This window comes from Mauremys reevesii, linkage group 1 (assembly GCF_016161935.1).
Source record: "Mauremys reevesii isolate NIE-2019 linkage group 1, ASM1616193v1, whole genome shotgun sequence".
In the NCBI taxonomy this organism is placed as follows: Eukaryota; Metazoa; Chordata; order Testudines; family Geoemydidae; genus Mauremys; species Mauremys reevesii.
The window spans coordinates 62175358-62202880 of NC_052623.1; the positions used below are offsets into that span (position 1 = coordinate 62175358).

The 27523-nt window shown below is 40.7% G+C and overlaps 1 protein-coding gene across 6 annotated transcripts; it reads right to left on the reverse strand.

The window, feature by feature from the left end:
- Positions 1-27523, reverse strand: CDADC1 (cytidine and dCMP deaminase domain containing 1). 6 transcript variants are annotated; one of them, XM_039487788.1, is made up of 9 exons: positions 27145-27523; positions 19585-19679; positions 16552-16589; positions 14959-15537; positions 10844-10893; positions 9093-9259; positions 8369-8558; positions 6294-6345; positions 1-4012 (listed from the first exon to the last, which is right to left on the reverse strand). In XM_039487788.1, exons 1-9 carry the CDS (start codon positions 27205-27207, stop codon positions 3939-3941), a joined length of 1308 nt encoding a protein of 435 aa, XP_039343722.1. In that variant the 5' UTR covers positions 27208-27523; the 3' UTR covers positions 1-3938. The 6 variants fall into 6 exon arrangements, with proteins under 6 accessions (XP_039343722.1, XP_039343703.1, XP_039343714.1 ...); XM_039487769.1 differs by having other exon boundaries at positions 16552-16729; positions 27145-27515; XM_039487780.1 differs by lacking the exon at positions 27145-27523 and adding an exon at positions 26102-26177 and having other exon boundaries at positions 16552-16729.

Below are 27523 nucleotides of genomic sequence, written 5' to 3' on the forward strand. Positions count from 1 at the left end.
ATAAGACAGACACCAAGAATGATCATTTCTGTAATTCTCATCACATCAGAGACAAGTTACTGATATTTAACATTTCCAATATACTTGTTCTCACATGAGCTGAAAGGACCAAACAAAACTCCCATATGTAGAAATTTCACACTTTAATATAAAATGTAAAATAACATTTTTTAAATTTAAAGAGCCAGTGTGCTAAAGTTATATCTTTACATAGGATGACAGAGGAAATTCTTCACATACATGCTCAAGTAAATGCTGTAGAAAACATGAAAGTGTTCCTTGCATCTTTCAATGGATAAAGCACACAGCAGCATCTAAATGGGCCATGATCTGAGAGGCACAGTGAGCTGGGGACACACTGTAGCTACAAGCCAAGGTAAGGGTCCAGTCCTACGCACAGAACTTTAATGGAGTTACATGTGCAAGACCAGACTCTTCAAAACTTTGAGAGCTTCAGAAGGTGAGTCTGAGCTGTAGCAATAATATGATAGAACACTGTAGAAATGCAGACCCCACACACTCTGTGTTAAAAGCAATTATAAAATGTCACCATCAACCTCTGCACAACAAAATCTATACAAATAATCCAGAATAATTCCCTTTTTTAAAAGCAATTTTTACAAAAATAAAGGTTTCAAATTTAAAAGAACTGACGTACAAACCTCCACCATGATTCAGACTTTGAAGTTGTATTTTAAAAGAACTGTCAAAGAATGTATCTTCTGATGCATTTTCTCTTTGCCTCTATTGTGATAACTATCAGACCCTTGTTCCTTGCAGTTTATAACAGCTGCTTCAATGGTAGACACAAAATCTGTTTACTTACAAAAATATATAAGTCATCCGATAAACATACTAGTTTATTATTGTAGGGTTACTAATAAATCCTCAGCTACTTGTGAAGTCTGTAGAAAACCTGGAGGAACATCAGACCGTTAGCTACAGAAAAAAATGCATGTAAAGAATTTCATGAAGTTTGCAAATAGATTAGGGAAAAGGGTAGTTCAAATTTCTTTGTTTACTGTACTAACCTTGACAGTGTCCCTTTAATACACAGGGATACTTAAGATTAATTTAATAAATGTCAAAAGGGGAAAGAATGTCCCAAGACTAATTTAAAACTGACTACCCATGGTTTAAAAGAGAATCTGTTTTCACTGGAATACTGGCCTGCTACTGCTCCCAGAATATTTTAGTACAGCATTGTATGCTTTAAAGATGGGTTAACAGTTTGGGTCATATTCTGCTGTCCTCATTTAGCTCTAATGCTGCAACTGGATCTGTGCAGGCCACCTGAAGCCAAAGGGGGTAGACGCAGGCACAGAGATCCATCTGTGCAGATCCAGGTACAAGAGCAAGGCCTCTGTTTTATCCTAGTGCATGAAAGTGCACGTAGTTAGTGGCACAATGACAGGCAAGTTATTTCAGGTCATGGACTTCCTTCTGCGTCACTGTTGTACTAGCTCTTTAGCATGGTTTCAAAGTTCTCATTAAGCCCTAGATTCTGCCACCATTATTTACAAAGAAGTTGGCTTCAATAGGATCACTTGCCAAGAGTCTGGCCCGATGAAATGAAGCTGTAAACATCTTAACCCTGAAATGCACTAACACTTGCAGCAGCACATGGACATTACTCAATACACCGATGTTAGTGGCAGAATGTTCTCCACCCAAAATACACTTACATCATCTGGCATCAGACAGTTTCCAGAATATTTTTTTAAAGAAATTTAAACAGGCTGAAGGGAAACAGCAGCTCCTGCTATTCCACTGAGGGCTACATTGTGACTCAAGATACATATCCATGTAAGGGAATAAAAGCTCCTGTAAAGGCTCTGTACCGGCTACCCAGACCATAGGTCCCAAGCATTTAGGAGTAAACAGGCACCACAAGCCCATAAGGAATCACAGCAACATGTTGCATCTCAGGAATCACAGGCAGCAACTCTGTGCATCTAGAACCAGAACCTAGAGACTTTAACCAGAGACCATGAAGATTAAGACTTGAGACCCTCTGCCAAACCATGTAACAATGACACAAAAGCCTCTCAGTAAAAGATGTGTTACATGACAGATGTCTGCTAAACAACCTACTGTCTGGTCAGCCCTGTCTACCAGCATGCTAACTTTTTAGAAAGACCAAGAATTTGAGACTCTATATATGGCTGCCACTGTAGGAAAAATGAAAGCTGAAGGTCCTGTATATTCTACAGTTCACCAGGGCAGCTGGAAACGAGTAACAGAAAAGAGCAGATACAGACAGTATTGAAATTACTGGCATGCCTTGCTTTGCTTTACAGTTTCACTGCTATTTAAAGCATACCATGGTTTTTATCAGGTGTAATGCATGTAGTTATAGTGGAGATAGTAGTGCTACTGCTGGGCGAGAAAATTCTCTCTTAACAAGCACTTATGTTTCCAGTATTACATTTTTTCTAAAAGCCTTGGCTGCCCCCAGGGTCTAGTCATGATCAGCATCATCATGGGGGAGACAGACTCGAGTTTGGATTCCCAGCTGGGAACCTGCCCTCCTGCTGGGTTTGCAGGAGAACGAGGAGGAAGAGGAGCTACTAGTTAGTGAATTGCTGTTACATTTTGGCGGAAGCCACTTGTATACCTTGCTAGCAATAGAGGAGGGAGAGGTTTTAGGAGTTTACACTTGGGAGCTTGGCATGGGGGAGTGAAGGGAGAGGGATTCCTGGGACATCTGGATCAACTGTCAGTCAAGTCATGTTCAAAACCAGCAAATGTAGCTTGGATGTGGGGTGGAGTTAACCTCTGACCAAAAAAATTGAGGATGCCCTTGTATTTTGACAAAGTACAAACACCTGTCACTTGGTAACTGTACACAGTGCCACCTCAGAGCCATTAATGAGATGGGTTTGTAAGTTCAGTTTGGTTTCTAATACACTTTCCATTCTCCTGTTTTAATTATCAGTATAGTATTGGTCTCTACGAGAAACCATTCTGTCTCACTGGTTCATGTCTTCCTGTCTAACAAGGGACATAAGGAAATCTGGTAATTTAGCCAGTGAGTTTCCTATAGGACAATGACTGTTCTAAGATATTGTTAATGATGTCTTAAAAAATTCTTCCTATGTGACCTAAGAGCCAAGCATCCCTGTGTGTTGTACACAAGGTACAGAGTGTGTCACATTTGAAGTCAGCTAGCTCCAGTTTTTAAACAAACAGTGACAAACTGATCTCCATATAGGAGTATTCAACTGAAGTCCATTTTTAAAAGCATCCATAACAAATAAAGTCAATGCAAGAGAATGCTGTCACAGAATAGCAACTCCTACTACTATTGTAGAGAGAAAATTATGAAAAACACTTTAAGGTTTATCTCGGAGTCATTTATCTAGTGAGGACATTCAATGACTTTATAGCCCTTATACCAGAGGATTGAAAATCAAAATTAAACCTACTTTAGTGCAACAGAATTATAGTTACTGTCTACAAACCATGTATGCTGTGGTATTTCCACAAGCAGAACACGTGAATAATCAGGCCTTATCATTTCTGCAAAGCTGTGTTCTGATTGCCTGAAGCATGGCAATCCATTCCTGCAAGCCATGCAGATGCCATTTGCTATTTTCCCCCAAAATTCTTCTGTCCTATGAGCAATGAGCTAGTTTCCAGTCCTCTGATCTGAATTTTTATTAACAACGACCAGCCAGCAAAGCAATCTTAGTGGTGGCCACCAAATTAATTTTGTATATGATATAAGCAGCATTTTTCCAGAAATTCTTTTCATAAACATCTAAATTAAAAATGCTATAAAACATTTAAGACATCATAAATAAAATTATTCTAAAAAATCTCTTTTCAAGCAATCAATAAATAAAACCCATCCTTATTTGCTAGTACAAACAGGCTGGATTATAAAAGTGCTATGGAGAATCTGCAGAGACCTTGCTTGTTTCGTACTTAGTTGCTCAATGGTTTCCAAGGCAGAGCTTCTTGCTCTGGTGCTGCTGTTCATCTAGTGATTGTGTTTTCTGTACGCCATCTAAAACACAAGATGTTTTAAGAGAATATTAAATATACATTAAACACTCAAATGTATTGTGACCATATCAGTGCTGTTGTAGCCATGTTGGTCTCAGTATATTAGAGAGAAAAGATGGTGAAGTGGGTCCAATAACAGATATTAGTTCACCCCCTTCTCTCTGGGGATAATTAAGCAGACTCAAGCCCTAAGAGATACCTATATAACGTATCAGGCAACTGAGAATTACGCAGCTATTGGTCCACTGAAAGAAAGCTGGTTACATGCCAGCACATGCTGTTCGTATAGTCATTAGCACACAGTGATGGGAGTCAAGAGCTCTAGATCAAAGTCTATCCTTTTTTATTTGCTATAACACATGGGTCTGAGTCTGGATCCAGGGCCTACACAGATCTTCCTCTTTCATATGTACTCCAAGTTCCCAGGGAAGGCACAGGTCAATGCCCTTGCCACATTCCCAACTATGAATACTTGTTCACAGATTAGAGTGGGTTTAAAACTGCAATCAATTAATTAAAATATTTCATCTACTTTAGGACAGACAGACACGCTATGCAGGCACAGCATTGTGTGCACACAGCACTTTAGGATTCTCATACCTTGGGCTGAAAACAGAGATAGCACATTCAGTTTCAGCAAGGATAAGGGAGCACCTTTCCCCAGATGGATGAGCTTACTCCACTTAAGCATAGCCATTGTGAGGTAAGCAGGGATATGCAGCAATCAAATTTTTGAACTGCTCCGCTCCAGCTCCGGGCAAAAACCTGCTGGTCTGTGCTCCAGCTCCGGGCTCCGCTCCAAAGCCCTGGAGGTAAGTATACTGAGCGGCCCAGAATGGAGATGGTTAAAAACTCAAGGGCACTACATTAAAGGAATTAATATTTGGAAAATGACCTGTTGACAACAGCTGTCAAGCACTGGGACCTTATGCACCCCTCCTCAGCTAGGGTTGAAAATAGTTTAGTTCAGGGGTCAGCAACCTTTCAGAAGTGGTGTGCCGAGTCTTCATTTATTCACTCTAATTTAAGGTTTCACGTGCCAGTAATACATTTTAACTTTTTTAGAAGGTCTCTTTCTATAAGTCTATAATATATAACTAAACTATTGTTGAATGTCAAGTAAATAAGCTTCATTTAAAATTAAATTAAAATGCAGAGCCCCCTGGACCAGTGGCCAGGACCCAGGCAGTGTGAGTGCCACTGAAAATCATCTTACGTGCCGCCTTCGGCATGTGTGCCATAGGTTGCCTACCCCTGGTTTAGTTATTGGAATTCTGCAGTGGTTAGCGAACACCCGTGTAATATCTGGTGAAATACCCTCAGAATTCCTGACCAAACAACCAAAGAAGAGAGTGCCCCTGAGAATCGATCGCAAATTTCACACAGACCTCACTGCATGCTGGAGTTTAGTCAGTGCTCTGTGGCCTCTCACAGACCAGAAACAATCAGTGAAACTCCTAGCTGTGTATATAGTATGCAGACTCAGTACTTTAAGTCAAGGTATTCCCAGTTACCCACTGGAACAAAATATCTAGCATGCCTTCTGCATTGTGTGTTACAAATATTTTGGCTTTGTTTATACCATTTCCAAACCTGATTCAGAGGCATTCCAAGGGCTAACAGTTGATGCTAGTTTGCTGCAGTGAATCATTTCCCCTAGTGCAGAAAGGGCCTTAGCATGACACTGTGACTTAATTCCTGTCTTCGGAAAGTGACAGCTCACTTGGCACATACGCTTGCTTGGGGTTGAAGGAGTGGGAAACAGCTCACATTCACTGATCTGGGGACCAACTGCCATTAAATGCAATGGAAATGAGAGTTGTCTGAGAAAAAGTGATTAAAAGTATTGGTGTATTTTTTTATTTATAAAACGTGGACAGTGGTTTGAAGTTTTGAAAGCATTAAGTGACTTCAGAGCCCACATCTCACTGAAAGTCACTGGTACTTGTGCTCCAAGTCACTTGAAGGCTTTTCAAAAACCCTCCCAATAGGATGGATTCATCAGTGCAAAAACTAGGATACTATGGATAACTTACATACCTGAATAAAGCACTACTGGATATTTATGTTGCGTGGGGGGTATCAGGTTTGTTTTTTTTAACGAATACTGAAGTTTTATACTCATCACTAATATCTAGCTGAAAGTTTAAATAGGCATGTTGTCTCTGTCAGAATTTGAAAAGTGAGCTATAACCTTGCAAGTATTCAGGGTTTGTTTTCAAAATCTGTTGTATTTATTGCTTGTATGTAATTACTTACAACCTGTTACTACAAACACTTACTTTCTCTGGCTGTGGGCTCATGAACATCAGTGTGGGATGGGCTTAGTTGCCACTGTGAAAAAGAAAAAAAAGTTTCATTTATTCTAGAGGACAAAAACAAAGAATGGGAGGAAGAGGATGTTTGGGACATTACTTCATTTTAAGGAAGTGAGCTCCTCTGACACTATAAAACTACAAACAAGGTTTGCTTTCTTTTCACACGTCACCTTTTGAAGGAAAAAACTATTGCTCTGTTAAAACCGTATGGCCACAACTTCCACTTATGAAGCGGAATTGCCTACCGGAATGGGAGAGTTGCACCAACATCCATGATCTTGAACACCTACAAGACCCAGTGCCTCAGAACAGGCACCTAGATCCACCTTCCATGCTATGCACTCTGACTCCTCCAAGAGCTATGTTCTTGAATGGGCCCTTCCAGTGGATACCTCCAACCCCACCCCAGTGTATGAAGAAGAGGGTTTGGAGGAGGTCACTTCATACAAATATACCGAGTTAGCAAATCTTATTTAAGGGAAAACTTTGTAGGGAGATACCATGGAGATACTCCCAGCTCTGTCTTTGGCCTGCCCCTTTTCACTTTGCAGAGTATGTACCATATACTGTCCCTTTAGACGGGCTTCCAAAGGAGGATACAGAGGGACCTAGACAAATTAGAGGATTGGGCCAAAAGAAATCTGATGAGGTTCAACAAGGACAAGTGCAGAGTCCTGCACTTAGGATGGAAGAATCCCATGCACTGCTACAGACTAGGGACCGAGTGGCTAGGCAGCAGTTCTGCAGAAAAGGACCTATGGGTTACAGTGGACAAGAAGCTGGATATGAGTCAAGAGTGTGCCCTTGTTGCCAAGAAGACTAACAGCATTTTGGGCTGTATAAGTAGGGGCATTGCCAGCAGATTGAGGGACGTGATCATTCCCCTCTATTCGGCATTGGTGAGGCCTCATCTGGAGTAGTGTGTCCAGTTTTGGGCCCCACACTACAACAAAGATGTGGAAAAATTGGAAAGAGTCCAGCGGAAGGCAACAATGATTGGGGGCTGGAGCACATGACTTTTGAGGAGAGGCTGAGGGAACTGGGATTGTTTAGTCTGCAGAATAGAAGAATGAGGGGGGATTTGATAGCTGCTTTCAACTACCTGAAAGGGGGTTCCAAAGAGGATGGATCTAGACTGTTCTCAGTGGTACCAGATGACAGAACAAGGCCTAATGGTCTCAAGTTGCAGTGGGGGAGGTTTAGGTTGGATATTAGGAAAAACTTTTTCACTAGAAGGGTGGTGAAGCTCTGGAATGGGTTACCTAAGGTGGTGATGGAATCTCCTTCCGTAAAGGTTTTTAAGGTCAGGCTTGACAAAGCCCTGGCTGGGATGATTTAGTTGGAGATTGGTCCTGCTTTGTGCAGGGGGTTGGACTAGATGACCTCCTGAGGTCCTTCCCCCCCTTCTATCTGATATTCTTTCTTTCTTTCTTCTCTTACATCACACATGCCCTGGCCTCCCCACATGGTAGCAGAGGGGACAGGCACTCAACACAAAAAATAAAAAAAGAGAAGAATCTTGGGAGGAGGGGATATTATATTATATTTTTTCCCAGCCCAGCCTGTTACCAAAAACCCAGATTTTGTGGGGAGGGTTGAAGACAGGGCTGTATATAGTTAGGAAGGTCTCATTTTAATCTCCCAGAAGCACCTGGAAGCATTTACATTGGAAACTGATCTTCCAAGCTACCGAAGGCAGGAGAGGATTCTGTCTGAGCTTGTTGAATCTGGTCAAGTGGCAGGAGAGTTTTTAAAAATGGGCTATTAACAGGAAAATGCTCCTACTGAAAAAACTGTATCGGAAGGCTTGTCTACACTAGCACTTTTTCCATCACGGGTCTCACACTAGCACAGAAATGTTGCAAACACCAGTGTAGACAGAATGCAGGCATTTTTACTCCCATCTCTTTGAACCTTGCTCCAAGCAGGATTAGGCAACATGATGGTAGAACTTCTACACCCTGTCTCCACCGCTCTCCTAACATTCCTGTACACTTGAAGATTTTTTTTTAAAAAATTCTGTAGGTTCTATCATTTACCGTAAATTTGCTAACGCCTTCAAGTTCACGAAACTTCATGTATGATATGTCTGCTTTCTTCTTTCCAACATCTACATCTCCTACATAGATTTGCTTGATGCCAGCACCTTTGATTAAAGGCACACATTCATCACAGGGACATTTTGTCACAAAAATCATGCTTCTCTCTTCTGGTTTTATTTCTTGACACCTACAAGTAGTCAGAAAAAGATTCTGAAATTAAAAACTCGACCATTCTGAATGGTGGTGATTTAGGCTTATGTGAGTGAGCAAAGAAATTCTGTTAATCATATTATAATCTGCTCTTCGGAGCAGGATTGTTATTCCTACCAAAGTACGTGGGAACAAGAGGACACATTTGGTTAGGATTTGCTATCTGAATGACAAACACAGCACCGTTAAAGACTCAGTATTTACCATTCTTCAGTGTTTCATTTCAGGACAATAATGTGGTTATGACAGGTGGCAGAGATGGTGACTGTTGAGTTTTAATGGTACCCATCACACAACACAAGAATGAACAATTTAAGCCAAGTCCTTCACAGTTTTGAAGAATTCACAGAACCTACTTTATCTGTGAATGTTCAAATTTTACATCATGTTTAAATGTGTAGTTTGATTATACATAGCACCTTTCATAATCACATCATGCTCTGCATCTATCAGTTGCTCATCTCTGAACTGCCTTTTTCTTTTCTGATATTAAAATAACAGATTCATATACCTGAATGTCAAGGCGTTCTGTTCAGCATGTATGATGTATCTGAACTTTCTGATTTCTCTGTCTTTTTGTTTATCATCCATGTGTGGAAAATCAGCATATTCAGATCCAACAGGAAAGGCATTATAACCACAGCCTACAAAATACATGGCTCCTGTTCCATCACAGCTCTGCAAAAGTGAACCATCAAGATTGATTTAATATTTGAACATCTGCAGGGTGCTGCCCAATATACCTATATTTAATTCAGTGTTCAAATTCTGAGTTGTAGAAACTATGAGTTAAAGCTGGGCTTTCACTAGCAGTATATTGTGTGTGTGTGTGTAGTGATGGGGGTTCATATATATATTTTTTGTTTGTGTTATAACGTGACCATCCAGTGCCACCTATCTCCATATCCATCCATGGCACTGGATGGTCACATTATAACACAAACAAAATAAATAAAGCAAGTTAATCTCATTGGCTACTTCTCCTTGTAAGCAGCACTGATAGAGGCAACAAAAAGTATGAATGACTAAGTCATTAAGCCACACTGCAATATGTGAGAGCAGGAAAGAGTAGCTACAGGATGAGCTCGAGATGCAAAAGCCTTTATTTGGCCATTGCATGGAGATCTATCAGATGGCAAACATGTTGATATAGTAAAGAAGTTAGCGGCTGAAGTTAGAATAGTTTGTGGTACAACTGATGACCAGAATGAAATAATCCAAACTGAGTGCTAGAAAATACATCATGTAATAATCTTGCACTTGCAGGAGGACTCACTACCTCTTTTAATAGAGTAAGAATAATCAAAGATGGAAAAGACCTATGAAATGAGCTCTAGCACAAGGATGTTTATGCCTGGGCATGAAAAGAAAAGGAGAGTAATAACATTCTACATTTATCTTTCTAGTGCCATGTGAGGAACCAAGGCATAAAATCGGAGGCTAAAGTTCTGTGACTCAAGTTGAGGCTCCAGTCCTTATTTTGTCACTAAATAGATGGGGTTCTCAAAAAGTACTGCTCCACTGAAGAGCAGCTAGAACCAAGAAAGCAAATTGAAGCAGGAGAAACAGCAGAGAGACATATCTACGATTAGTTAAGATCCTTTCCCACAGAAGTAAAATAACCTGTCATTCTGATACATCCAGCACTGCTATAGTTATTTGTTGTTGCATCACAACAGTATAGTTCAGTACATGAATACATTTTGTCTAGGTTTACCATTTATGAGTCAATGCTGCACATTAGTATATGCCTTGTTTTGGCATTTTTCCATTCCCTCAAACCCTACTCGGAGCCAAAGAAGGTACGCTCCCCAGACATTTGCTGCAAAAAGTTCAGTGTGGCGTAACACTACAGTTGCATCAAACAAGGATTTGTCAGGTAAACTGTTGCCCTTTGACTTCTCTAGGGGTGAAGAACTGAATAGTGACATTGTTGAACAGCACATGTTGCTGGATTAGTAGTACTGGCAAAGCTTTGTAGCTAGGACACCTGGAATGACCGTAATTCTGTTACTATGGAGTCTAACAGATGAGAAGCTAGGCACAAACATTGTGGCATTTACCAACTCAATCATACTAATCCATCTTGACAGCCTAATTATCAACCAAAAGTTAATTTAGTTACCAGAGAATAAAAAAATGCAGTTTTTAGTAACATAATGCATAAACACCTCTCTTTTACAAAGTAATATAGTCAATGCTGAGCAAAATTGAAGTACAAACTGCCAGTGTGAGACAAAGTGACAATTTTTCCATACTCACAGATTTTCCTTCTGCCCAAATAACAGCTCCAACACCTGTTTTGTGATCCTCTAAAATATAGAATGTATAAGAAGTAATAAGTAATAGGCACTTTTGTAGAAAACTTCCATTTGGACATCTGACAGCATTACCTAACAATTAATGAATGACGCCTCATGGCACATTGAGAGATATTAGCTCCACTTTGCTGATAGGGAAAATGAGGCACAGAAAGATTAAGACACTTACCAAAGGTTTGCAAGTCTATGACAAAGACAAGAACAGAATGCAGCCCTCCTCACTCAGGCCTGTGTCTTTTCCCCAACACCTTAGCTGACTAAATAATGTAATTATTGTGGAGAGATTTTAGTGTGGAGAGATATAAGCATTGGGTCTCTTTTGACAGTTATTAGATACTACTAAGGCAAAGTGTGCTAAGAAGATAGCTACCTAGAAACACTAGGTGCTTTGTGATTATTGGCTTTGGCCACCCTACACAAAGCAAAGGACTTTGTGTTGGGAATCTAGCCCATAGCACCAAGGAGTTTAATGGATGGCAGAAGATCACTTGGAAACTTAAAAAAGAAAAAAGAATTAATCAAAATTTATTTAAAAGACAAACTTTTTAATAGCCACACACAGAATCAAGCTCTAGTACAGAAGAGTTTTGTGGGCTCTCTCTTACACACTATGCAGGAGTTTGAACAGAACTTTCATTTAAGTTATTTGAAAGTCTTCCAAGGTATTTCTGACGGGAGGCATTTTAACTGGTTAAAAATGGGGTGTGCTATGGTGGTAAAGAACATTATGGCTTTCAGTACACAACGCTTCAACTGTGCTGTTCCAATTAACTATCTCCCAGCATTCTTGGTGCCATGCAGAATTCAGCACTTACAGGGGGACTTTCCTGCCAAAGAAATGTTTTTACCAGGTCTTACAAATTATTGACATGTTTTTCTTAGTTATTCCTATATATTAGCCAGCATGAATTGTTCTCCTTCCTTTTATCCCCTTTTTACCACATGGTATAACTAATGCTACAGGTCTATTTCAATATCACTGCAGGCCTAAATAGGACAAGCTGGGTTGGACATAAACACTTATCCAGACAAATATCTGCAGTTAATAAAGGTAAAACAGAAGAACAATTTGTGGCTGTAAACCTTCTTCCTCAAGTTTTATATCCCCCCTTACCTGAATCAATCAGTGTTCTTTGTTTAGATAATTTGAATGATGCTCTCTGGTTTATAAGATGGTCATCATATTGTGGTCTAAAACTGAGTCCAAAGGGCTATGCAGCCCAGGCTTGAGTCATCACCAGGTTATGGGAGTTGCCTCAACTTATCTTGGCATGTGCTCCCTACTTTGATCCTTTTCTCTCTCTATTCTGTGCCAACCCTGCCTCCTAACTTTCCAAAATGAGTATTCTTTCAAAGGGCACAATTTGCAAAAAAGCATAAAGCCAGGCTACAAAACCTATGTTTAGGCATCTAAATAAACGGTCTGGTTTTCAAAGTGCTTAGCACCCAGCAGCTTCTTTTGACTTAAAGTTGCAACTGTAACTGAGGGCAGAATTGGAACTTTAAATAAATACAATTTTTCAGAGGGAGGCAAGAGAGCTAGAGTAGGAGTTTTAAAAATATGTAATTTAAAGAAAATTCTTCATTATGGCTCTAGAGCAGGTTGAAAGGATACAAGCCACATGGGTGCCACATATGCGGAGAGTTCCTGTTAGCTAATACCTATCATTCTCAGATATTTCCCTATTTTATGGTTATTGAGGAACATGCAGACAGATGCCAGACCTGAACAGCATCCCAAGCCCACACCACTATATGCATATCACTCATCAATTCAAAAATTGGTGCTGGATGTGTAGGAAGAGTTGATTTACTGATCTGAATTGAATGGAATTCCTTTGCTTTTGCAGAAGTGCCACCAGAGTCACTTGTAAGAAAGGACAGATTTCTGGAAGGAATTCCTCTTGCTGTTCTGGAGGCCCAAAAGCCTCGAGGATAATTAGGAACTAGACAAAAGAACTTTCTGAACCTTGCTGGGTCCAATTACATGCAAATACCAGAAATCTGCCTCAGATTCCCTGGAAGAGAGGCTGGAATAATGAACCAAATTTTGCCCACCTGTACATGGGTGGACAGCCCATTAACTTAGATGGAGGTTACATTATCTTATGTCAGTGCTGCATTTGGTTTTGGGGAGCAGTGGTTTACTTGCAGAAAGGAAGTATGGGAAATATCCTTCCTGTAAAAATTATATAGTGCCAGCCAGGGCATCTATGTCCTTCTCCACTGATCTTCCTGTGGTTTGCATGTCATTTATTTAATATAACACTTTAATTATGACATTATCAAGACCTCTGATGGTTACACCATTTCCAGGACTTTCACAAATACATTAATGCATAAACTGTATGCTTTGTGGCTCTCAACTGTGCAGGTTGCAGGATGTAGAGGGTTTAGGGGCTTATGGTGTATGATACCAGGAAGAATGAATAGCTTGTGCTTCTTGAAGCCAATCTTATGTTAAAAACCCAAAGACTTATGCCGAGGTCTCTTGCACACTAAGGAAACTTAGAAATGGCAAGGAACAGGAGGCTGGATGAAAGATCCACAGGTTAAAGGTGGTATGACTTAATATAAGGAAGTTTTCCTGCGCCCTTTGTCCAACATTCTCTAAGTCCTAGGAGACACTTAGGCTATCTAGTACCAATGCATACACACTATGAAATAACCCTAAAGCATGCAGATCTCTTGGTACTTGGCTCTCTCTAGAAGTTACCCTACTGCCATCTGTTATTTTTCCCCCTTGACCTATAGAACAAAAGATGGAAGGAAAAAAAAACCAAAAAACAAACCATACTTTACTCCAGAAAACCAAACATCTGAGTCAGTCAAACCGATTTTCTTAATCATGGGGACTAATGATGTGATAGGTGTCAGAGAAAGAATTCTAAATGCGATGAGATCTCTTCACAAAACACAGGATGTAAAAGTTTCTTATAGCCAGGTATGTCCTAGGGAATCTGACACATACAATACTTTAAATGTGCATGTCAAGGAAAAGGATATATTAATATAAGGGATATATTTACATCCCTTTTCAATAGAACAATTTGTTATATGACCTATTTTAAAGTAGTTGAAAAAAATCAATCTAATCAATTTTGGATGAATTTTTCAAACAAATGCTTTACTATTTATTAATGAAAAAAATAAAAAAATAACACTGGCAAACATAGTAACTAACCAACATGGAGGAAGCAAAAAAATGAGTAAGGAAAGTATTGTCAATTTTAAGCTTCCAAGGGTTATAACGTAGAGTATATATTTTTTCTCAGAGTCCTGCATAATAGTGCAAAGAATTTTAGTCTCTAATTGGGCAATTTGCACAAGTCTGCCATTATTTAATTAGCTAGAGAATAAGGGGATTAGAAATCATTGGTATCAAAAGTAGGCCAAAGTCAATTCATAGCCTCTGTCCTCTACCAAAAAAAAAAAAAAAAAGTATCCTGTTCTTCAAAACTCCAGAATCTTTGCAAGTCGAATGGTCAGTTGTCAAATGTGTAGTGACTATCACTACTAAACAATGGGAATAGGAAAATGCTGTTACACAAAACTAACTAGTATTCTGCTAGTGGGTAATGAACAGATATGGAAGAGCATCTCTATTTCTGTTTACTATTATTTTCTATTTAAGTGTGTATACCATGCTTACCATAATGCCAACTGATCACCTTTTTGTCAACAAGTGACACCTAGTGTTCGTATATAAAAGATCTTGCAAGGGCTCCAATAAATTAAATAACGCTGTAATCTTTCAGATAGGGGGTACACATGCTGGCTGAGGCTTTGCCAGTGTAAGATAATTGCACTGTGAAAGCGCCTTCCATCTGAAGAGCTCAAAGCCCCTTACAAACATTAATGAAGGCCCCTTGTGAGGTACTCTAAGTGGTACCCCCACTTTACAGATGTAGGAACTGAGGCACAGAGCAGGTAAGTACCTTGCCCAAGGTCAGATGGGAAGTGTTTGGCACTGCCAGGAATTTAACCAGGGCTCCTGACTTCCAGTCCCATGATCACCACAAGACTGGCTTTTCTCCCATTCACATAGAAACTCACCAGTTCGGTACGCCAGTAACCTGGCTTGTATCATACAGTGCCTTGCAATTTCTTGGGGCAAGCTTTGATAGTGCATGTCATTTGTCTGTTGCGATCCATTACAATAAAATCCAAAATGGCCGAAGGTAGGGACACTGGCAGCTACTGTGGCCAAAAGCAGGATAAGATCTTTCATATTTTGCCTAAGATTGCTAAAATATGGATTTTCGCAGAGGTTCTCCAGACCCATAGTCATCAATATTTGCTTGTGCATTTCTTCATTTGAAATTAGGAATAAACTTTCATACTCCTTTATTCTTTCTTGTCTACACTCAGTATAAAAGTCAGTGTTACACCCAGACAGAGTTTTTGCAATTTTTTGAATGAAATCACACTTGTAGGAGGTTTCCTCTACAAACTGCACCATATCACACACTAAAGGCTGAAGCAAGAGACACACACGAGCTCGACTATTTGATTTCAATCTTTCTACTGCTTTGGCATCTAGCTTTGCATCTTCAGTACTGGTAGGGTTGGAGGCTTCATTCTGCAAACTTATTTCAGGATCTGCAGGCCAATAAGAAATTCTGTTCACTCCAGCTGAAACAGAAGATACACATGGTTAACAGGAAGTGTGCAAACACTGGTGTTAAAAACATTTTTCATAACCTTAACTTTAAAACATTATCATAGAATATTGCATTTTGACCCCTTTAACAACAAGGAGTGGGTGTTCTTCAAACTGCATTTGAGTATCATATGTGCTGGCAAATATCAGCATCAAGGGATTATTGTGTCTTAGATTAGCTAGTTTTGCTTCTATTATGCTTTTACAGTTCTGGCAACCAAAAGGCCAAGATGCACCATCTCCAATACACTGAAGCTAATTGTTTTCTAGATTGTAAGCTCCTCAGGGCAGGGACTCCTTACTTTTACGTCTTGTACCACCTGACCACATTGCCAGTGCATAACAAAAAAACAGATTCTTATAGTGGTGCCCTAGGTGGTGAAAAGCAAGGGTTGCTGAAGAACAGTGTAGTCAGTCCACACCACACAAAGACGAAGAATATGACTTGTGAAATGCACTTGATCTTAAATGGAAAAGGAATTTCAAAGAACTTCATCTGAATTCCACACCAACTCACATTCCTCTTTGCTGCAGTTAATACTTAGCATGCAATTGGATCTTCTGGTAAAATTACAGGTAGGCAAGCAGAATGTAACTACCTGGGATAAAACTAACCAGGACTTCCAGGTTAACACTGCTACCCTTGCAAAGTGTCATGATAATGACAGTGGTCAAAGGCCTCAGTTTTATGTTCAAGTAATGAACACAGTACTGCCACCTAACAGTACCCGAGTCACTGAGTGGCTACTGGCTCAGTGGAAAGAGTCCCACTTCCTGAATCACCAACTGCAGAATAGAGACATTTAATACTGGTTTTCCCTATTGAAAATATCAAGGCTTACTATGCAAACCAATGAGGTAAACATTTACATACAGAACTGGGGCAATCCCCAGGGAGTATGAGTTTTCTGTATACTGTCAGTCATAAGTAGCAAAACATCTAAATTAACATATTTACCCGTTCCATACTACAGTCTGTAACTTACCATTTACAACCATTTTTAAACAAGTTGAACATGGTTTTCTGGAAAAATAAAGATCACAGTTTTTAAGCCTTGATCCATGTTTAATCAGAGCAATTTGACCAGCATGTAAGTCTGCACTGGAGCAATGTAGACCAACCATTTTTATATTTTTCACTACGACCAGGCCAGTCTTCTTTACCTATATAAAAAGTACATTATTAATTTTTGTTACAAATTAAAAGTTCATAATGATGCCATAGCTCACTCAGTGTGTTCCACAAAGCACGGACTTAACTACACGCAGCATTGCACTTCTTTGCATTTTGGGCTATAATAATGCAATGATGGTCAAAACATGTTTCATGATCCCAGGATATTGGAGAGAGAAAGTAGATTTATCAGACCAAATTCCACTGGTGACAGAGACAAGCTTTTGAGCTGCACAGAGCTCTTCTTCAGGTCTAGGAAAGGTATGCAGTGTCACGGTGGGGAGGGATAGCTCAGTGGTTTGAGCATTGGCCTGCTAAACCCAGGGTTGTGAATTCAATCCTTGAGGGGGCCACTTAGGGAACTGGGGGTTAAAAAAAATCAACAAAACAAAAAAAAACCCTGGGGATTTGTCCTGCTTTGAGCAGGGGGTTGGACTAGATGATCTCCTGAGGTCCCTTCCAACCCTGATATTCTATGATTGTCTATGAAATGCAAGGAGGATTACTTATGCTAAACAATCTGTTCCATCTTGTATTATGCTGTGTAGCTTGAAAGCTTGTCTCTTTCACCAACAGAAGCTGGTCCAATAAAAGATAGTACCTCACCCACCTGGTCTCTCAGAGATTAATCGACAGATACATCTCTTGGTTACATTTCCTTTAGGCAGTGCTGTTCATTATAAGTCTTGGAAGTACATGCTAATCTTTTTTAGTCATTCTACTCATCTAACAGATCCCGTAACAAACTTCCAGTCAAAACACATGAAATCTTACTGTCTTTTTTTCTGGGGCAGATTATCCCCTGAAAATCCACATAGAGGATGGGACATCCCACAAATTTCCAGTCAGTATCTTTTGAATGATTCCATCTGAGTGAGGTTTATCTCCCTCCCTTCCAGCCACAGAAGCTAAAACCATGGCTCAAGGGATCTGTGTGGAAAGGCCAGGGTACAGCCTCCAATCCTAGTCATTGCCTACATTCTTGAATCCTCTCTGTTGCACAGTGAGCCCTCCATGTAAGAATGCTGACGAGTTCAACACTCTTATTCACCCTCCCAGGACTGAGGATTAAGTTATGCTAGAGAACAGCTGAGCTTCCAACACTAGTTCTGCCTCTCCTCATTTGCACAGGCTAATCTCCACAGAGGCTTCCTGGGGAATCAGGAAGACAAATCCTCCCTTTGTACATTGCAGGCAACATTTGCTACATCTGGATCATCTGTGTTTGTGGAAAAATAGGAGACAGCCTAGCCCAATGAATTTTTTCTAATAATGGCCATCATGGTGTTACAGCTACTAAGAATGAGAACTGAAAGACTTAAGATTTATGAAGAAATTCCATTGTTAGTGACAGTTATGTATCTGGGATTTTTGTACAACCCCATGTAGCTGCCTACCACCTGCCCTCTCCTAGTCACTTTCTGAAGTTTGAACCCAAAGTCAAACATAGACAAGAAGCCCATATCTCCATCAGAGGCAGAATCAGAAGAGTGGGTTTGAATACCCTAGAACAGCAAGTTAGTTAAATTTGGAACCTAACTTTGAGGCTTGAGTCAGATTTCTAATTACCACCAATTTTTATTTTACCCTCCTTTTCTTCTAGTTTATACATGAGCTGTATTGCCGTTTCCCCTTCAAGCAGTTTAAATGAAGAAACAACATTTACACTTGTGTGAAAGTATTGGCACTAGACAAGAGGAGTACATTAAGATTTATCTTGACTCCATCAGGTGGTATATAGGTATGCAATGTATAAAAAGTTAATTATTTTTAAAGAAGAGTAACAAAGTCCTTGATCCCAAAGGGATCACTTAGAGAGAACCCTGTAACAAAGTGCTTACAAAAAACACCTCAAATTTGAAGCATCACTGTCTTTCAGTTATCCAGGAGACCAGTTGACACAGATAAATACCCTTTTCACTAACACCCAGATATTCTAGCCTTAAAAAGGTGCAATGGACATTTCAAATGGCTCCATGCACCTACTATTCACTCAAGAGTTTGGTTTTTAAATGACAGTTTCCTATAACTATACGAGAAGGTTTGTGTTTTAAAGAAGAGTCTGCTCTGTCGATAGGATCCATGTTTTTAAGCCCCAGTTGAGTGAACCATTGGCCAGCTTGGTGGACTACAGGAAAATCCATGGATGTAGACTCCAAAACAAAACCATAATGTTTTCCATAACACTACATCAGCATACACCCTCTTACCATCTGAGTAAGGTATAGACAGTTCAAGAAATCATCACATAGCAACACATCGGAACATGTGCTGAAAAATACAGGGGACCACCAGTCTCAAAAGATTCTTTAGCATTTCAGCCCAATTTTTTAAATCTGGGCCACCATTCTGTCACATTTATAACTGCATTCCCATTTTTCTAATTTAATATCTGTCAGCAAGCCTCTTTTGAGATAATACGACCAAAGTTAATGTTGCTGACTGGAATTACTTATCTATTGTAGTATATAGGACATCTCAATTCTTTTCTGCTATACCATTTATAGTACCTTAGACAGAAGAGCATTTACAATAATCTTATTGTTTGAACAAGGTTTGGATATAAACAAAAGTATGTAACTACATTTAAGTTTAGATGGTGAATAGATAGCATTCTTAAATTTTTGCTCTCAGGTTCTGCTTTTATTCCTCCTGCCATTTATTACAGAAGAAAAAATGGTCAGAAATACACTCAATACAATTTCTGTACTTTTAAAAAGTACCTGAAAAGTATTTATTATATGTGTAAATGATAACACACAATAGTCTGGTTAAGTGTATTCATAGACAAAGTGTTAGCATCTTGTTCAGGAAGGACAACTAAACTACAAGCAATATATTTTACCTGCGATTTCTTTTGCTGTTCAACTGGGGGAAATAGTTCCATCCAGAGACTGAACAAAGTGAAAAGATTGACTTTGGAAAGCCTTGGTGTTTGACCTGTCATCAGAAAAAAAGATGAAAGATAAATATTAACTGATAAAAATCATGTATTGCTTTAATGACTAAGACTCATAACTGGTGTTCTATAGTGTAGATAGAAAAAGATGGAATACCTTGCTTAATACACACTGGACGGTAGTGTAGCTTAAATTTGGCCCCCAAATTAAATTTTGTAAAAACAAGCATTTATAAAGCCAATGACTAACATTGATGTTTCCTCTACAGAAAATGTAGTAAGTTGTTTTACACTAGCATATACTCAATATATAATTTTTCTAAATTTACACACATGTAATTCAAATACAAGTGTGTACTTATAATAAGTGTAATAAATACAAAGAAACTGTTCCATTAATATATAAGTAAAAACAGTAAATTAAATATGCAGAATTTAAAATTCAAACACTGCAACAGTATGATCTTGAAAGTGAAAACAGTCAGCGATTTCCCCTAATTTTATTACCAAAACTGAAAAGCAAAGAATTCTTTTTAAAATAAAGAATTCCTTCACACTTTTAATGACCTAAACATTACTCTAAGCATCTACCATGAAAACTTTCCCTAGTCCTGTAGACCAAGCAATGGAAGAGCTAGTGAGGCATTATAACCACACAATGGCCACTAGTAATATTAGTGCCTACATTCATCTCTCCCCAAAACCAGCCTCACAGATCACCATGCTTTTCTGCTATTTCCATCAAATGAAGCAAGAAGGAAATGAAACAAATTTTGGCAGAAAATATGATCAGATGCAAATAAACTACAAAGATTTCCTAGAAATTCTACACCAGCCATGGTAGAGCCTAGCGGATCTTTTGCTTCTACTATTGCTGTGGTAAATCCCACTACACAGAACTTTTCTGGAACACAAATTGCTTTGTCTACCCAGCTGTGTATAATGTGAGGAACTGGTAACATACTTTTCACAGAAGTCATCCCACTTGTGGGGGGAAAGCAGCAGCCATACATTGGGTCCCACTGAATTTGGCACATTCACGGAGAAATGCACATTTAATGTGCTGAAAGAAATCCAAGTGACCTCCTGTGAGTCAGACACATGCCTTTAACAAGTGGTGAAAGATAGCGAAGTTGCTAGGTGCTCTTGGGTAACAGACTGTTATCGTCATCACCACTACCAATGAAACTAGTAAAATGTACCACACAGTTTGGTCAATTCTCAAGAAACCATTTTTGGGTCTAGCAGATCTTACAAACTACAGTCTGGTGTGGAATATTCAATTTCTGATTAAGATAACCATGAAATTAGGAAAGAGTCACCCCCAAACACACCTATCCACCACCAATATCTGGGACTCCTTCTATTCAATATCCAGACCTGGTCTTGGAACATACAGTTCTGGTAGTGCTGATGGATGACCTCCCCCTATACACAGATAGGAGGATGTCTTGGGACTGTCTATAGCAGGGGTCGGCAACATTTCAGAAGTGGCGTGCCGAGTCTTCATTTATACACTCTAATTGAAGGTTTCGCGTGCCGGTAATGCATTGTAATGTTTTTAGAAGGTCTCTTTCTAGAAGTCTATAATCTATAATTAAACTATTGTTGTATGTAAAGTAAATAAGGTTTTTAATGTTTAAGATGCTTCATTTAAAATTAAATTAAAATGCAGAGCGCCCCAGACCGGTGGCCAGGACCTGGGCAGTGTGAGTGCCACTGAAAATCAGCTCGCGTGCCGCCTTCGTCACATGTGCCATAGGTTGCCTACCCTTGGTCTATAGCATTTACACAGTTGGCACAGAATACTACTATTTTGCCTCAGAAACAATAGCTCTGATATGCTTCCATTCCCTCCTTTAGGGATGCTTGGAGAGCTGTGATGAGTAAATGCTCCTCTACGCTTTAGAGCAGTCACCTGTGAAGTCCCACAAGGCTCAATCCTTTCTCCCATCCTTTTTAACACCTACAGGAAGGAAGGTGAAAAAAATGAAAGCAAGAAGGGATAGAAAAGGGAATTTGTATTTATTTATTTTTAAAACAGCCCTAACTGTCTCAGGGAAAGTAGGAAGAACAATTAGACCAGTGACCTATTTTTATGTTGATTATCTCGGGGGTGGGGGAGGAGGAGGAGAAGAGGAATGTGGGCATTTGGATACTGTAGCGATGGGTGCTGTTATGTGAATCCAGATAGAGAGACAAGTAGGTAAAGAAATGTGTTTGCATACAACCCAATGTAACTGACCTTTTAAACAACAGTTTATTTTTAGAGTTCTCTCCACAGAAGAATCACAAATTGCATCACAGCTAATTAGAATAAATGCAAACATAAGTAATATGTGCACGTTACAGCAACAATCATAGAATCATAGGACTGGAAGGGACCTTGAGAGGTCATCTAGTCTAGTCCCTGCACTCATGGCAGGACTATATAATCTAGACCATTGCTGACAGGTGTTTGTCTAACCTGCTCTTAAAAATTCCCAGTGATAGAGATTCCACAACCTTCCTAGGTAATTTATTTCAGTGCTTAACCACTCTGACAGTTAGTAAGTTTCTCCTAAAGGCCAACCTAACCTGCCCTTACTGCAATTTAAGCCCATTGCTTCTTGGCCTATCCTCAGAGGTTCAAAAGAACAATTTTTCTCCCTCCTCCTCATGATAACCTTTTATGTACTTGAAAACTGTTATCATGTCCCCTCTCAGTCTTCTCTTTTCCAGACTAAACAAACCCCATTTTTTCAATCTTCCCTCACAGGTCATGTTTTCTAGACCTTTAATCATTTTTGTTGCTCTTCTCTGGACTCTCTCCAATTTGTCCAAATCTTTCCTGAAATGTGGTGCCCAGAACTGGATACAATACTCCAGCTGAGGCCTCATCAGCGGAGAGTAGAGCAGAATAATTACTTCTCATGTCTTGCTTACAACACTCCTGCTAATACATCCCAGAATGATGTTCACTTTTTTTGCAACAGTGTTACATTGTTGACTCATATTTAGCCTGTGATCCACTATGACCTCCAGATCCCTTTCTGCAGTACTTCATCCTAGGTAGTCATTTCCCATTTTGTATGTGTGCAACTGATTGTTCCTTCCTAAATGGAGCACTTTGCATTGGTCCTTATTGAATTTTATCCTATTTACTTCAGACTGTTTCTCCAGATCATTTTGGATTTTAATCCTATCCTCCAAAGTATTTGTAACCTCTCCCAGCTTGGTATCATACGCAAACTTTATAAGCATACTCTCTATGCCATTGTCTAAATCATTAATGAAGATATTGAACAGAACTGGACCCAGAAATGATCCCTGAGGGACCCCAATTGTTATGAAATATATAACAAGTGTGAGGAAATTCCTGTTCTCACATTTTCTAAAGAAAAATAAAACAGTACAATAGGTCTACTCTTCATGTAATTTTGGCTTGTAGAGTTTATCCCATTAATCTATATTTTTATTGCATTTATGAATTTCAGAGCCCTCCTGTGGCCAGATCATATATATTCCTTATAGATGGTAAACAAAACTGTGTAGCACAATGGATAGCTTGTATTACATGTTTGAAAGGCAATTCCAAATATCTGTTAAAATGGACCTTAAACAAATATAGTGTGACCTGATTTTCAGAGGTGCTGAACACCTGCAACCCACCTAAGTTAATGTCAGTTAGAATCATAGAATATCAAGGTTGCAAGGGACCTCAGGAGGTCATCTAGTCCAACCCCCTGCTCAAAGCAGGACCAATCTCCAACTAAATCATCCCAGCCAGGGCTTTGTCAAGCCTGACCTTAAAAACCTTTACGGAAGGAGATTCCATCACCACCTTAGGTAACCCATTCCAGAGCTTCACCCCCTTCTAGTGAAAAAGTTTTTCCTAATATCCAACCTAAACCTCCCCCACTGCAACTTGAGACCATTATGTCTTGTTCTGTCATCTGGTACCACTGAGAACAGTCTAGATCCATCCTCTTTGGAACCCCCTTTCAGGTAGTTGAAAGCAGCTATCAAATCCCCCCTCATTCTTCTCTTCTGCAGACTAAACAATCCCAGTTCCCTCAGCCTCTCCTCATAAGTCATGTGCTCCAGCCCCCAATCATTGTTGTTGCCTTCCACTGGACTCTTTCCAATTTTTCCACATCTTTGTTGTAGCGTGGGGTCCAAAACTGGACACACTACTCCAGATGAGGCCTCACCAATGCCGAATAGAGGGGAATGATCACGTCCCTCAATCTGCTGGCAATGCTCCTACTTATACAGCCCAAAATGCTGTTAGTCTTCTTGGCAACAAGGGCACACTCTTGACTCATATCCAGCTTCTTGTCCACTGTAACCCCTAGGTCCTTTTCTGCAGAACTGCTGCCTAGCCACTCGGTCCCTAGTCTGTAGCAGTGCATGGGATTCTTCCATCCTAAGTGCAGGACTCTGCACTTGTCCTTGTTGAACCTCATCAGATTTCTTTTGGCCCAATCCTCTAATTTGTCTAGGTCCCTCTGTATCCTATCCCTACCCTCCAGCGTATCTACCACTCCTCCCAGTTTAGTGTCATCTGGAAACTTGCTGAGGGTGCAGTTCACGCCATCCTCCAAATCATTAATGAAGATATTGAACAAAACCAGCCCCAAGTCTGACCCTTGGGGCACTCCGCTTGATACCGGCTGCCAACTAGACATGGAGTTATTGATCACTACCCACTGAGCCTGATGATCTAGCCAGCTTTCTATCCATTTTATAATCTGTTCATCCAGCTCAGACTTCTTTAACTTGCTGGCAATAATACTGTGGGAGACGGTATAAAAAACTTTGCTAAAATCAAGGAATAATATGTCCACTGCTTTCTCCGCATCCACAGAGCCAGTTATCTCATCATAGAAGGCAATTAGATTAGTCAGGCATGACTTGCCCTTGGTGAATCCATGCTGACTGTTCCTGTTCACTTTCCTCTCCTCGAAGTGTTTCAAAATTGATTTCTTGAGGACCTGCTGCATGATTTTTCCAGGGACTGAGGTGAGGCTGACTAGCCTGTAGTTCCCCAGATCCTCCTTCTTCCTTTTTTGCAAGAGTTCAGAACTTTTGAAAAATCAAACCACTTTTTTTTTTGTAACTGCTGCCAATGTATATTTATTGAAAGAGAACTTTGCAGGTGTATCAAAGCACCATCATCCTCCCAAATAATCCTGAGGATGCTGATCTCATCCCCACTACAAGACTCAGCAAAAGCAGTGTCAAAGGGCAATTCCTAGCTAGAATATTAGTCTTAGGAATGATTGGAGCCAAGCTTTGAGTCACATAAAATGTCATCCAGGAAGTAACACTATCCTTCATTTTGGTATCACTCAACAGCAGGGAAAACAAATGCTTGTTATTCAATTCCCAGGGTTTACACTAGCAGAAAGAGAACCAAGGCTGGACAGAAAGTTTTCTTCCCACCTGTACCCATCATAAGGACTGGGTTTCTGGGAGGAATTCAAGCAGAAGGGAGACTAGTTCTCTTCTTAAGCAGAGCTTTAGCAGCACCATCTTTATCTCCCATGGTGCTCAGGCAGCGTAAATGTGGTATTCATGGGCAGTCTGCACATACACCTTATTCCCCCTGCTACATTTGGGTCACAAACACTGTAAGGGAAAATTTGAAGCCAATCAAAATTAGTTTCAGTTAGAATTTCATAATACTCTTGCAAGATTATTTTGCAAAACCTCTATTTGGGCCCTGTTATAGGTGGATCATGCCTGTAGGCATATAAAGGCATATTTAGATTTTTAGACATGGCTAGAGTAAGTGTTCAGGTATCATTTGGTCTTTGGATTTAATAAAGGAATTTATGATTGAATTGGTGTCATGGTAATATCCTGTATTAATAATAATTCCAACAGTGTTACTTTTAAGAAAAGGAACATTTCATAATTAAGTACACAGGTCATAAAACCCAGTTAAGACATACAATACAAGGAAAAAAATAAAACTAGATTCCAAACTCCAGTAAGTAGTACTGGCTTAGCAGGAAACCATATAAATAAAATTTAGTGGGAAACACCCATTGTTAGTAATACTAGGAAAACTTCAAGAAGAATGATGGGAAAAATCTCTGAGCCATCCTGCCAGAGGAACAGTCACCAGGCAGAAATAGACTTACAAACTCCCTAATGAGTGTCTCAAAAGATAATAGATGGCTAAGCGACATTTCTAATCATAAAATAATTTTAAAGTGTATTTATCATGTAAAAAAAGAACTACAAAGGAAGATCTGCTAACATACGTGAGAATATATACTCCTACACTTAAAGCTCTTGCAATAGCAAATTAGGACCAGTTACCTAGAAAAGATTTTACCATAGTGTAAACTGAAATGAGATTATAATTAGAAAAGATGGCGAAGAGATAAGGGAGTGGAGGGAAAGAGAGAACACAGTCATCCACAGATCTTGTTTTCCAGGATATTCTTCTCTCTTCTATGTATTTACTTACTGAACGGTAAGCTTTTTGAAAATGGGATTCAGTTAACATGCTGTCCATGTCCCAGCTGGGGGAGCCTCCTCCACTGTAGAGATAGATTTTAAGGACCACTAGAGTGACCTGCTTAACACAAGCCAAGAACCTCACCCAATGATTTCTCTACCAAGCCTAAAACTGCTGTTTGAACTACAGCCAGGGGTGAAAGTAAAATTGAAAACTTACCAGTACGGGGGCCCCAGAAGGGGCGGGGCTGGCTCTGCCCCCCCAGAAGGGCTGGGGGTCAGCATCCCCTAGCCAGCCCTTCCAGGCTGCCTGGCCCATGCCACCCAGGGCTCCAGCGGCGATTTGAAGGGCCCAGGGCTCCAGATGTTGCTGCCACTATTGCAGCAGCAGCCGGAGCCCTGGGTCCTTTTAAATTGCTGGCCCTGGGGCAGCTGCTCCTTTTGTCCCCCACACTGGCAGCCGGGGCGCAAAAGTGGCAGCAACGTTAAAGTAAGGTGGCAGGGGCCGGTACCGGCAGCCACTTTTTACCAGTACACCATATCAGACCATACCGCTTTACTTTCACCACTGACTACAGCACATCTGTTAGAAAGACACACAACCCTAGTTGATCAACTTCTAGTGATGGAGGACACCAAGGAGCTGGGGAGTAGGTTCCAGTTTGGGGAGGGGAGACAACTGGGATAGAAGGGGACTCTTGCTGGATATGCTGCCAGGCTCAGTCCTGAAGGCATGGAAAGATCCCTCTTATCTGTCAACCTGGATATCGGGGCGGGCTGTCCTCTGGGGATACAGAACAGAGAAGCTCTCACCTGACATGCTGTGAGGCGGTCCCAGTAGAAAGGGCATTGAAGGGGGCTCACCAGGCACGTTCTCGGTCTGGGGGAGGGGCGATCCTAGGTGCAGGGGCGCTCACCTGACACGCTGTCGGTCTGGGGGTGGGGGAGGGGCGCTCACCTGAGGCGCTGTCGGTCTGGGGGTGGGGGAGGGGCGCTCACCTGAGGCGCTGTCGGGGTGGGGGGAGGGGCGATCCCTGGGGGAGGGGCGCTCACCTGACACGCTGTCGGTCTGGGTGCCCGCGGTGCAGACTCTCCGCCCGGCTGCCACTTGTCCATCGCCCGGACCCTCCGCACTTTGCATCGGTCTTGCTGGCCTCACCCGCCCGTTAGCGGCTCCGGCGACTCAGCTCCACCCCACATAACTGCTGTGGCAACAAACCCCCGTCAACGAGCTAGCGCGGCGCGAGCTCTTACGTCAGCATCTTTACGTCATCACGAAGCTACTGCCTTAACGGCGAAGGGGCGTGGCCGGCTGGTTCAGGCGCTTGGGAGGGCGAGGTGAAGTCACTCCGATGAGCGTCCGTTGGTTGGCTCAGTGTGGGGCGGGGCTTGAGGGAGCGAAGCGGGCTGCTGTGGGAATTGGACGGTTGGC

What these genes read in the sequence shown, in the direction of transcription:
- CDADC1 (XM_039487769.1), bottom strand. Translation starts at nt 27,232, where the DNA reads ATGCAAAGTGCGGAGGGTCCGGGCGATGGACAAGTGGCAGCCGGGCGG. An exon ending in CCAGACCGACAGCGTGTCAG is followed by an intron (nt 19,680 to 27,144) that starts GTGAGCGCCCCT and finishes TTCTGATGACAG; the next exon opens with GTCAAACACCAAGGCTTTCC. An exon ending in TTTAAAAATGGTTGTAAATG is followed by an intron (nt 15,538 to 16,551) that starts GTAAGTTACAGA and finishes CTTCTGTTTCAG; the next exon opens with CTGGAGTGAACAGAATTTCT.